Raw genomic sequence first — 13,362 nt, forward strand, 5'->3', positions numbered from 1 at the left:
GCAAACGAGAAAAAGGGTGATAATCTTACCTGTTACAATAGGATTAGGACACTCTGGATATAAGCTTTTCAACTTGTGTAGATATACTTGTCTGGGTACATTTGAAGTTTCCAAAAAAGCTTCAATAAACTATGTCATCCTCTGCGCTCTGCTTCCCTCCCCCGAACACGTGCCAATTGCCACGTGTTTGTGTAGACGCTCGGAAAAGCGAGTGGCAGGTTCACCACTGCGCCACCCAAGCGCGCTACGTCAGTAATCTATAACGTTGGCTGTCTATGACATATCTATGATGTAGGACTTTTCATTATGAAATGAAAGTTAAAGCTATACAGTGTAAGTTGCTAAACTAGTGGTCAGTAGCGGTATTGCTTTTTTCAGCCGTTTTTCGCGGACCACCGGAGCGGGGCCGCAAACCACTGCGACCAATACGAATCCGTAGAGGGGTAGAACGTAATTTTCTGACCAGGATTTGGGTATAAGAGGCAAGAATCCTTCACCATCGTAAACACTGTTGCTGAGGGAGGCTACTTCCTGAAGAGACGGCAGACATGCTGCGAAATTCTACCCCCCTCACGGCTCATAGAAAACATATAAAGAGAAGGCTTTAGAAGCTGAAATTAATGGAGTGGGTGTTCTAAAACTTTAGCGATTTAACAGTTAGGACAATTTTAAGATACGTTTTATAAAAAAAGTTACATGGTATAGCTTTAAATATTTAATTCTATATACATATTTGGACAACCGGCCACAGATATTTGGCACTGATCTGACCAGCGGTTTGCGAGATTAGCTCTGAAAACACAGACAGGCAAACAAACAGACACATGGAGAGACACACACACACACACGCGCACACGCACGCACATGCACGCAGGTCCTCCCATAGACAGCTAGCCCGTTGCAGAGCCATGTTGTGAAACATACAAATAATAAGGACAAACCTGATGTCATTGATGATGACTTTCTGGAGGTTTAGCAAACTCTCTGATTGGCAACTTGCGGCATCCTGCTCGTCGGAATCTATCAATTCCACCACTACCTCGTCCTCATCGTTTCCTTCTGCTTCACTCTGGCTTCCGCTGAAGCTGTGTGTCTCTCCATTAGGCACAGAGGTTAACTCATACAGCTCTTCATCTTCTTCCTCAAGCTCCTCCTCCTCCTCCTCCACCTCCACCTCCACCGCATCTGATAGCAGGAGGGCATGAGGCAATAATCAATCAACATAAATGGATATTAACCTCCCGCACCCTCGCTACAAAACCCTGAGCGCTCATTTACGGTAACACAGTTTAAAAATGTATCCTTAAAAACTAAAAAACTTTCAACCTGGCATCCCTATTTTGGGCATATCAGAGAGTTGAAGATTCTCCAAAACATTCAAATTAAGGAAAATAAAGTAACAACTTATTTAGACCTGGAGCCTCTATACATAACTACTGTATAACTTTCAATCCAGGAACCCCTTTTGGGGTGGTACTATGTACAGTGTATAGAAACATAATTCTTTGGTCATTTCTTAATACATATTTGAAGTTTCTCCGAAAACCTAGGTCATGATTTAGAAGGCATTTTTAGAATCGGCCTGAGGTCTAAATGGATTAAAGCAGGGGTCCTGGGACCCCTAGGGGGTACTCAGAATTACTACAGGGGGTCCTCCAAATGTTTGAGTGATAGAAACGTTTTTCTTTTTTATATTAACCACTTGAACCCTACTGTCCATATTCCGACGGTTCAAGTGGTTAAATATCTGAAAACACAAATTGACATGAATCCAAAATACACTGATGATTGTGCGGTCAAACAATGAAACTATATGGAATCTCTGAAAAGGTTGTGGGGGTCCCTGCTTCATCTCTCTCTCAACTAAGGGGTCCTTGGCCTGAAAACGTAGAAGACCCCTGGATTAAAGAAATGTTCAAAGATAATCACATAAACAAACTCATCTACAAGCTTATAGATTGGCTATTGTCTGTACTCATACTCAACAAAGTATATGTAGGGTATAACTAGGCCTACTTGAACCCAACATACTTCATTGACCGTTGTCCTCCAGGGAACTATCTATACTTTTATCCTAAACTATCCTTTTTTCCCCTCTAAACAAAATCTCTTCACAAAAAAAAAAGAAAAGAAAAGAAGCTTGCAAGGGTTTAAGGGTACTGCTAAAGATATGGTGCCATGTTGGTTAGCTGCTGCTCAAACTCACCTTGTTGTTGCGTGTGGGAGGAGCTGAGACCGTTGTCCATGTTGGCATCCTCAACATACTCATCTTCACTTAAATTCAGCGCTGACAGACTGCTGCTCTCAGAATCCACCAGGTTAGACTAAAGAAACACACACAAAGCCAATCAAAAAGGTCCTCAGAGGATGAAGCTTATTATCAAATGCATCTCACATACCAGAGTCAAAAAGAAGAGCATATGAACTAATCACTGTGGCTTAGCGTCTGACCTTGCGCTGCTCCACAGGTGCTGTGCAAGGATGGCTGGGCTTCTGTGGAGGTATCAGTTTGCTGTGATAATCCTTGACCCAGTCTGTGATGCCCAGTAGGATGCCCAGCTGGTGCAGGCGGTTCAGGTGACGTGGGTCGGACCGGGCCATGCTAAGCAGGACCGCTTTGGACTTCGCCTGGCCCAAAACATGGGAGAAAGGCTCCAGAAACACCTGGAAGGCACACAGGCACATGTTCATTGATAGACCCAGAGTGTAGCCTATTTCCTACAACTAATAAGACTAATGTCCTGTCCAGTGATGGTTAATTACCACTTGCCACTCAGAGTGGCAAGATCAGCGAGTTTTTATTTCTCCATATGCGTTCGAAATGAACCAATATGGCCGGGCACTTAGGCTCTAATGTGGCCTGACAGCGTGTCATGGGTTCGAGTCTCGTTTGCTGCATGTCTCTCCCCATCTCACTCCCCCTGGTTCTCCACTATACACGGTAAATAAAAGGCAGAAAAGCCCCCAAAAAAGGATCTTAAGAAAATAAATTAACTAACATTTTGGATATTCAGCCCCGCTGCGCATAACAATGATGGCTAGCCAAAACGTTTGTTCATTTTTAAGGCATATGGAGACATGGATTAAAGCAAAAATAAATGTTTGTATGGCCAAGTCCAATTGTTTGATTTGTTAAACATTATGAAAGGAGCCTCCCACACTAGCAGGGATAACTAAACAATTATCACAATACATACAATTATTACATTAAATAATATTAAAATACCGAAAATACCCTACCTGACACATTGAGAGCTTGTAGATTTTTTTCTATTTTTGCTGAACAACATGCTTCCATAGAAGACATGTTGGCTTCTATGGAATCCAAATGACTGAAATCAGTCATGGCGACTGAGAGCTGAGAGCTCCATGTGGAGAAATAAAAACTCACTGATCCTACCACTCCGAGTGTGACCCTTCACTTAAATGTAATTACTTAAGCAACAATCTGTTCCCAACAGTCTTCTCCCAACAGAGGGAGACAACTACAACTGTAAACACACAGGCGTTGAACCCAGCTCTTCAGTGTGGTAAACCAAACAGCGACTGCTTATGCAAGAGCGAGTCTGCATAAGCACCTACAGTACCCGTCAACCAGTGTGTACTACTTGGGGGAATGTCATGTCACGGACCCTCAAATTGACTATCATTTCAGTTGTGAACAGTCGTGAGCTTATAGATGTGATATTTTCGCAATCTTTAAAAATATTTTACATTTTCTGATTATGTTTGCCTATACAGTATTCCATGCCCATCAACCCAAATATATATTTTTTCTTTCTTTCAGTTTCTCTAAAGCAGTGAAATTATTCCTCTACTGCAGATGAAACTCTCCCTGTAAATACTCTAGTCTAGTAGTTCATTTTATGTGGATGAAAGAACATCAAACAAATGTCAGTGATCCCTTTGGAGGCTGTGCATCTATAAAGACTCTTCAAAGAGAAATCAAAGTCCAACATCTATAGCAATAATATTCCAGCTTGTGGTAGAAGTGCTACTGACCTGCTGCAGCAGTGCCTGGCAGGTTCTGATGGGGATTCGGACCACACACTCCAAGAGGAAACGGGCCACGGTGCTATAACACGAGATGTCCTCTTCAGCCCGCGACAGATCTAGCAAAAATGATGAACCACAGGTCTTGAATGTGGATACATGTAGCACGTCGTAAATTGTCACGGTTGTTATTCTTATGTTCCTTATACTGTATATATACACAACTAAAAAAAAAATTTACACACAGGAGTACCATTAGCGGTATAAACGGTATAAGGAAGGAGGTATGAATTTGACCGTAACATACTAGTTATGTTACGTAACTAGTTTGTTTTTCCTGCTGTACTTGAAAAGTTTTTATTTTCACTTACCACAGCTTGATCAATGATTGCAGATTTGCACAATTAATGCTCTTTAAATACCTCTGCACTACTGTATGTGAATGATGTCCTAGTAATACATTTAACAAATTGTAAGGTTATGCAGTTGCCATACCAGTTCGTTACCCCTAAAGAAGTATTTATAACGGAATTGTTAGAAAAAGGAATGTACCATAATACTGTTAACGTCAATGTTTCAAATTATAGCATGATATAAATAAGGTGTACGCGCAACAGACACTTTTCAGCGATTAGGGGCAACAACAACCTTTAGGAGTAGTTCACCCCCAAAATGACTTTCTTTCTATCGATTACTCAAGCCATGGTGACTTGAGTTCAATACTATTTCTCTTTTTTGTCGCATTCCAAAGACAAAAAAACGTTTATAGTAAATTTACCCCCATTGATTCCGGATGGGGACCCAAATGCATTTTAATGCCTTTAAGGTATAGACAAGTACGGTAGTACACTACAGTCCACTACCTTCTTTAGCCACAGCTGCTGCCAGCGAGGTCTCCAGGTGATTGGCCAGGAGGGCTGTGGGGGCGTTGACTATGCCATCGGCCACCACCATGGACACCAGGTGGCCGGCCGTGCCAACAGGGTCGAGCGCCATTGCAGCCTGGGAGAAGAGCTTGTCGCCCGTAGAGGTGGTGATCCTGAGCAGCACGTCTGGCGACACCTCCAAGGCTGCCAGATCTGTGTTAACTGAACACAAATTCATTAACCAAAGAGAAAGGCTGTGTCATAGATGTTTTATCATAAATGGTTTGGAAAGTATCCATTTATCTACTTACAGTAGCTTTTTATGCAAATGTTTTTTTATTCTGTGCTGTAGCAATTTGAGATTTGTTTCAAATGTAAATTGCGATACAAATAAAATGAATTATTATTATTATATTTTTTGTATTAGTCGTCTATTCTTCAGAATTGGTGAATAAATATCCACAAAAGCAAAAAAAAAAGTACAATGCACAGATTATCTTAATAAACCACAGCGATGTTCCCAATTCCTACCTGCATGCCTTTCGATGAAATCTTTGAGGGTTCCCTGGACAGGCCTGAAGACCAGCTCCCACTGACTCCACTGACCTAGGTCCTCAAGCAGGGGGCAGGAGAGCAAACTGGCCAGGGCCTGAGTCTGAGACACCTCCCCCAGTAGGCCCACTGATTCACACAATCTCCCAGCACTGCTGGGCAGAAGGAGTGTGGGTGGAATGGCCAGAAAGAAAGAGAAAAAGTAGAGGGAGAATCAGTACAACCAGTTTCTAACTCTTGGTGAACAGCTTGTCACCATTTCATGACGAGAGTAATTTGCAAATACAATTCAAACAATCATACAGTATATCAGTGTTTCTCAAACGTTCAAATTTCAAGGTCTCCCCTTAACTCTGACAGTGTACAAATGGAACCAAATGGACCCGTTGTACAGTCAGAGTTATAGACTTGTATTATAGGTCATAGGTTATTTAGACCCCCTTAAAGGTACCCACAGAGTCCCTGGAATCCACTTCGAGAACCACTGGTATATACTGTATAGTACAATTATTGTTTCCTCTTGTAACAAAACCGTAAAAAAAGTTTTATTTTTTTCAAATTGTACTTCTTCAAGTTGACCATTTTGGAGATACAAGGTTCTCATCCAATAGCAAGGATCTGTAGGATTTCAGCACTACACTGCTAGCATGCTGTTTACCTGCTGTGTCTGGCGAACAGGGCTGACTCATAGTAGACCTGGCTTAGTCCTCCTCCAATCAACATGTCTCTCTGGCGCTGGACCAGGGCTGCCAAGGTCCGCAGAGGGCCAAAGCCCAGGTCACGACTGTCATGGACGCCGTAGTGGCATCTCAGTGCAGACTCAATGTGGGAAAGCTACAGTAGGAAGAGGCGTGTGGACAAAAGAAAGAGTGAACAACATTTCAATACCATCCGATGATAAAATTAATTTACATTTTAAACTAAATATTGATTCCTTAAAAGGTCTATTGCACACTGAGAGGAGTATGGGCTGCGGATCAGTACCGTAGTGCACGTTTACATGCCCAGTTGTGTGCACGTGTATGAAACAAAAGCATGTATTCAACAGTGTTAACCATCTCGGGTAAGCCCCAATTTACATTTCATCGTTTGACGGTGTTGTGCACCGTCAAATGTGTGCTTCGCGTCGTTCGCGATGTGATGCGGTGTGAGCTTGTACTGCAGGTCTTCCATTTAAAAAAGACAAAGACATTGAGGGTGTTGTTAATGACTCACTGCGTCTGCATCACTGGAGGCGCTGGCTCCACACTGTTTGATGAACTCAAACACATCCTGTCTGCTGGGTCTGAAGCCGCAGCCCTGCAGCTCCGCGCTGACACCACCTAGACTTACAGCGCCACCTACTGTCTCCTGCAGCACCTGCAGGAGAAAGAGAGGCGCATCAGAGTTACCGAAAATCTGAACTGCTTACGAGGATTGTTATGGATGCAAGTTACTGTAAAGGGTTTTTGTTATGGTTGTAGTCTTTTTCTGGTTTGGAAGATCCTACCTGAATGTGTTTCACCAAGAATTCCAGGAAGGTGCCCTTCTCTAGAGACAAGAACTCTTTGACCTGAAAGTGTTTAATCAACTTCTTCTCCAGTGAGGAAATGTGGGCCAGGGTGACAGCTGAGCTGTGACTGGACAGGGTGTCTTTAAGGAACTGCTTGACAGCGGCTGAGGGACAGAGGAGGGAAAGCTAGTGATTCAATAAATAACCCCCCCCCCCCCCCCGCCAAAAACAACACCACACACACCAAATAGAAAGATGTGGGAAAATCCAAAATCAAGGGTGCAAGCACGATTCCAACTCGCTTCAACAATACTTAACGTCTTGCCGGGTGCACGGTCTGGAAAGGTACCTTTACAATAACATTTTCAAAGAGAACACCATCACACCAGCACTCACGGAGGTGCCATGGCATTGGTCCGAAGGTTCATTAGTCCGAAGGTTCATTAGTCCGAATTTGTTAAGAATACTATGCCTAACTCTAACCCTAACCCTAACCTTAACCTGAGTAACCCTAACTAAATTCGGACTAACGAACCTTCGGACTAATGAAACTTCGGACTTCTGTCCTTTAAGGCACTTTTTATTTTTCTATTTAAGTCGGCATGGTATACTAAAGAGCAGCCAGCAACAACGGATGGGTTTCGGCGTTAAACAGTCAGCAATCAGCGTTGTGTGCTGTGTGCAACAGAAGTGTCTCATTTATAGTATCCGTAGGAGAAACGACTTTCTCTGTCCGTGTAGGTAACAATTCCCAACTAACTTGTACAATAACGCGCAAAATACAATACAATTCATATATACACCTTTTGCAGTTTTGTTTATTTCTGTAATCATGTCTGTGTTGGGTCTGGGATACCTTCAGTCGGAGGTGCAGCAGTGGATTTGTCCTCTGTGTTGTTTCGCTCTGTTTTCTTGGATGGCTTCTCCTTGGGAACCAGATCCTGCGGAGCCGCCAGCGACCCACCACAGATAGCCAGTTGGAAAAGAGTCGTCGACAGGCGGTCACTTGATACGTGCAACAGGAAATCTTGGACACGCTGTGCAAGAAATAAAAAAAACTGTATATCAACCAAGGTGGTAATCACGTGCATACAAACACACAACTCTATTACAATAGTAGTAATTATCTTTGAAGAATAACCTGTCAATTAACTATTGAACATGGGTACAGTAGCATTAAAGGGAATATTATAGTCTGGCCTATCTTTTTTTTAGTATTATTATTATCTTGCTTTCCTGCTTAAAGGATAAAAATGTAAAATATAATAAGAGGAAGTAAATAAATTGTATCTTACAGAGATTAGAAATAAGTTACCAACACCAAAGAAGACTTGCATGGTGTATGAGCTATTAAGAGAGAAGCTATATTTGTTATATTTGAATGTAGTCAAAGTGTAGGCCAGTAATGTAGGCAGTGTGACACCAGTGTATAAGACTGTACTGTGTCATAGTAACGGATCCATTTGCCAGAGTGGGACTTTCTGGCACGACTTCACCTACTTCCAAGGTGCATGGAGAAGGGAGAAATGTCTACAGTCTAACTAACACTCCACTAACACTTGAAATACTGTACATGTATATAGAACAACTTTATTGTTAGACCAGCGGGTTTCAGCTTGTGGCCTTCATCGGGGTCATCAATTAACCAGACATGCAGTGTAATCTTAAATTTCTGCTACTCCCAAGCTTTGCAGGCCTTGAAGTCTATCCAGTGTGGTACTCTTAACAGGATACTACACAGTATCAGTGATGTAATTACGTGCGCATCCCGCATCAAAAACTCATTCAAGTCGCCCAGGGACTCATTCATGTCATGGTCCTGGGGTCCCGGGGATGCGCCTCCATTGGAGTCCATGTTAAAATAATTTACTTCTTCTACTTAACACTTATGTTGCAATGATTTTTTCCGGCCAATGTCCCGCGTTGCCATGGTTGCCATAGACTTCCATGTAATTGTGCAAGTGTGTAAAAAGTGCACGCCCATGCCTAGATGATGCACCACGTGTGTAGATGCTGTTCACAGCTTTCAAACAAAAAAATCCGCTTGGAAATCCGTGCAGGCATTCATGATTTATCAGCCATTATGTTTTCTTCAGATGTAAACAAACATGGCTGCCATGTTTGAAAGAATGGGTTGGTATGGGGGTTAAACATGCAATTTCGCGATCGCGATCATGCCTAATACATTTCTGGAGGTCCAAAAAAAAAATTTGAATTTTTTTTTTTTTTCAAAAACGGCCCAAACTCGGGAAACTCGGGGTTGGCACAGCACTAGTACCAATACAAACTCGGGAAACTCGGGGTTGGCACCATATGTGTTAAGTTGCTATATTAGTTTAGATAGTTTAATTCGTTTTTTTTATGTATTGTGTAAGATAAACACTGTAAAGATTTATTATCAGTTAAACCTGGAACAGCTAAAAACTATTTTCACTAGTGGTTCTCAAAGTGGGGTCCTGGGTCCTTGAGGGAGTTCCAGGGGGTCCCCAGATAAATGATAGTTAGGAACCAAATAGAACTTTATGGGTCTGTAACTCGGTGAACAAATGGAACCAAATGGACCTGTTCCATTTGTACTCTAGTATTTTAACATTTAATATAAATTGGGGTCCCAGTGATATAAATATAATTAAATGGGTGTCTGTAGCCTAGTGTATTTAGAAATCCTAGTTCTAAGTTCAAACATTAGCCAAATTGTAAAATAAATATAAGAAATAGGCAAACATTTTGAAAATAGCCGATCTACAAGCTCACAGCGCTCGAAAACATTGTATTGAGGACTCATAAAACTTTTCTGGGACCCATTTGAATGACCACTTGTGGGTCCCGGGACCCATTACATTGAAAACCTAGTAACATCACTGCAGTATACTATATACAGTGTGCAGACTGAGATAGACATTGGGTTTCTAGCCCTCTTAGACCAGTAGTTCCCAAACTTTTTTCACAACACTGTTGTAGATCTGCTATTTTCACTACTTCTAAACGTTTTTATTATTATTATTATTATTTACAACCTACTGTTTGGGAAACTGTGTCTTAGACTGTATCGGGAATAGACCAAGACAACCCATACTCCTGGGAATAAAGGAAATGTTCACCAGAACAGAATTAAGATGTTAATTGAGTGACCTTGGACTGTTCAATCTACCATTTCTGAACAGGGAACAGCTCTCAAAGTGAAAATCCATTGTACAGGATGATCTGAAGAATGAGGAACTGAACACACCGAGTGGGTGATGCTTACACACAAAAGAAATGCTTTGTCACATTAGTGTTCACAAAATTGCAAGTGGTATTATATGGGGTCTTAAAAAGCCTACACAACTAATAACTTAGCTTTTTAGGAAATAGTAATTTGGCAGCAACCTCCTGTTAGCACTTACTGTAGCACTTGCAAGCATTGCACTGCAAATACAAGTCAATGAGGTTTGAGACTTGAGTTGACACCATTACTTGCAAGCCATTCCATTTCCCCAATTTAAGTATTAGTAAGAACCTAAAGGGACTTGCATGCAAGTTTCCCCCAACAAATAAAAACATGTAAATGACAAGTGAGGACTTGATTTGTGAGCAACATCATTAATCAAGGCCGTAATCACTACAAATGCTGATGCCTTTTTAGAAAATAATTCACTCATTTGACCCACGAGCTGCTATGATGCCATAACAGTTTCTTATTGAATGTAAACAAAGCTGGTCATTAAAGTGTCACCCAGACCAAAAAGACGAAATGTCTTGGCTGCCCCGTTTCTGGCTTTACTAGGGAAACCATGCTCCCATGTAAAATGTCTACATGATAGATTAAAATGAGAAACTGGGTTTTGTGCTTCATGTTTAATTTCACCATCATAGCAATTTGTCATATAGATAATGAACAGCCTGCAGTCCCACTGAGCCTAACTAGTTAACCCCACAACACTTAAATTCAGTGAATGTCAAAATGACGGGGTCAGGCTCCACATCTCCAAGCCAGCGCAGCTACCCACAAACGCGGTCCCCAACTAAAACAACTCAAAAACACGACGGCCAACGTTAAGGATTAGCAGATTAGGACGGGGTGACATTTTGTTAATGAGTGGAGGAGGCGAGCGGCGCTATGATTCCCTGTTCACAGTCGACAGTCAGCCTCCCCGGCAGCACATAGCGGGGGGCTTAGCGGAATCATCACCCAGTCTTTTTACAGTGGCAAATAAAGGATACTGTGCTAGAGTGTCGTATCACGCAGATATAGCCACTCAAATCCCTGACAAGTTAACGCAAATGTCCACGAACAGAGTGAAAACAGCAAGATGATGATATTCCAAGCAGTAAAATGCAACCAGATATGGACCTCATCAAAAGTCCCTTTGGGTGTAGAACAATGAACTGGAACATGTGTCAGTATATTCTATAGGAGGAGCATTTATAATTGCTGATGGGGAATTACAACTAAGATTCTGGTAAAAGGAGATGGCAACAAAGGAAGACTTGTGAGCTCCAAAATAACCTTGAGTTTAGTTTGTGCTATTCTAAAATTGGGGGAAATTATAAAGTAAGGTGGTTAATGAGGGGGAAATGACCAACAAATTATGAAATATAAATTTCTCAGTTGATCAATTACCCAGTCAATCTACCATTTACCTACCTTGGTCATCTTGGGGCTGAAGAGTTCTGCAACGTTTGTAAAGACTGCTAGCACCCCCTCGGCTGCTGTCATAGAAACGTACTTCTTTCGGAGCTCGGCGCTACCAAGTGAGGAGAACATAACGGGACCTTGTGCAGGCTCCATCACACCCTTCTTTATCTTCCTCATCCTCTCCAGAGCCTCTTCCTCCAGTTCTCTCTGGATGACCTCCTGAGCCTGCTGCAAGTAGACATGCTCATAACGAGTCACCTTCATCAAGGACTGGAGAGAACAAATAAGAGGACAGATCGTCAGTCAATAACAGCTGATAATAATGGTGACTTATCTTATTGTTATTTGCCTACATATTAGTAATTTAAGGTTTGACTGTCTCTCACCGATATGGGCAACCCCACGCTGTGTATCCTGATGCCCAGATCATAGGGAGACTCACGGTTGTATTGATCAGCCAGGTACTTCATGAAATCTGCCAGGTCTACCTTCTGTTTGCTCTGTGTCCTCCTGAACATGCGTAGGTTCTACAAAGAGGGAACATGTAGAGGAATTGAGGAATTCTGGTTAAAACTGTAGCTGCATACTCATTCTGTATAGTATCACAAACTTCTGTGATTACGACCGCAATGTCTTCTGACTCCATTTCTATCCAACCTTAAAAATAATGATGCTGAGGAAGCTGGAAGTCAGGCTGATGATGTCATTTAGGCAGTGTACCACTACAGACTATAAGCAACTGTAAACATGGTTCCTAGGTTCATTTTCGCGTTCTATTAATCATGTAAATGCAGAACAGCTTGTGCCACCTTATCATACCTATAACTTGCATTTGGTATACCTGCTCTCGAGCTGCAACACAATGTAGTCCTAGGAACTACATACAGCACCTTTGGGCTAGTGGTGGATACTTTTTTTAAACCCGAGATCATGCTTTCATGGTGCAGCAAGGTTTAGTACAGCAATGGAACACACACCCATTTCTTAACCCCAACCCCTCCTGGAAACAAGCTAAATCTGTTATTGCTTAGACATGGTTATCGCACCCAGGGGTGTCACACCAAATGCTGGGCCCTGGGTACTTTAACTATTCAAAAATAGAAGATATACAAGCTCACTGCGAGCTTGTAGATCTGCTATTTTTGAAAAATCATCAAAATGTGTGGAAGTCTTTGAATATTTAAAATCCTTCTAAGGATTTTTGAAAAACCTGTTTCTATGTCAGTGGTGCTCAAACCTTTTCATGTGAAGGACCCCCAAAATGATATGTATTTGGCCAAGGACCCCATCTCAAAATATTTAGTTCCAGGGACCCCCCAGAAGCAAAATTTGAGTTACAAATGTTCGCTTAAAGAATACATATATTCAAAGATTTGCAGTTTTGCACACATTCACTACGTTTCAAAAAATAGCAAGCTCACTGCGAGCTTGTATATCTTCTATTTTTCAATAGCTTAAGTATAAAATAATTCCAGGCCCCTCCACCTTGGGCCCTAGTAACTCAGAGCCACTCCCCCCCCCCACCCGCCCCCCTTGTGACGCCCCTGATCGCACCCTCAGGATGTCCACAGTCTCGATCTGGTGGATGTCATCATCCTTGGTGTTGCAGTCGATCTTGAACATGCGGTGGATGAGGGGCAGCTTGCAGAGGGGCCCCAGGTTGAGCTCCTCGTAGCGTTTCCTGTCCTTCAGGGCAGCCAATGACTGGCCCAGCTCATACAGGGTGCACATGGCGGCCGCTGCTTCTGTAGCCTGACACACAAATAACAACACTTTATAGTGCAACTAAATAGATGCTTGAATTGCATGAATATTTAAGTGTGTGTGTGTGTGTGTGTGTG

At 42.2% G+C, this 13,362-nt stretch overlaps 1 protein-coding gene across 6 annotated transcripts in view; it reads right to left on the reverse strand.

Annotated features, from left to right (window-relative positions):
- LOC308303675 (uncharacterized protein) overlaps positions 1–13,362 on the reverse strand; it is a 58,860-nt gene that overhangs the window by 36,494 nt on the left and 9,004 nt on the right. For 5 of the 6 annotated variants that reach the window (XM_080748127.1, XM_080748129.1, XM_080748125.1 and 2 more), the window contains 13 exons: positions 13,076–13,273; positions 11,908–12,048; positions 11,531–11,791; positions 7,760–7,940; positions 6,901–7,067; positions 6,627–6,770; positions 6,070–6,245; positions 5,391–5,566; positions 4,857–5,081; positions 4,003–4,112; positions 2,452–2,664; positions 2,207–2,324; positions 942–1,185 (listed from right to left, as the gene is read on the reverse strand). In XM_080748127.1, coding sequence (XP_080604253.1) covers positions 942–1,185; positions 2,207–2,324; positions 2,452–2,664; positions 4,003–4,112; positions 4,857–5,081; positions 5,391–5,566; positions 6,070–6,245; positions 6,627–6,770; positions 6,901–7,067; positions 7,760–7,940; positions 11,531–11,791; positions 11,908–12,048; positions 13,076–13,273 — 2,354 coding nt within the window. The remainder of the gene's footprint in view (positions 1–941; positions 1,186–2,206; positions 2,325–2,451; positions 2,665–4,002; positions 4,113–4,856; positions 5,082–5,390; positions 5,567–6,069; positions 6,246–6,626; positions 6,771–6,900; positions 7,068–7,759; positions 7,941–11,530; positions 11,792–11,907; positions 12,049–13,075; positions 13,274–13,362) is intronic. The other variant, XM_080748128.1, reaches the window with a different exon arrangement.

Source organism: Nannobrachium achirus (assembly GCF_963921795.1).
Source record: "Nannobrachium achirus genome assembly, chromosome: 18".
Classification (NCBI taxonomy): Eukaryota; Metazoa; Chordata; class Actinopteri; order Myctophiformes; family Myctophidae; genus Nannobrachium; species Nannobrachium achirus.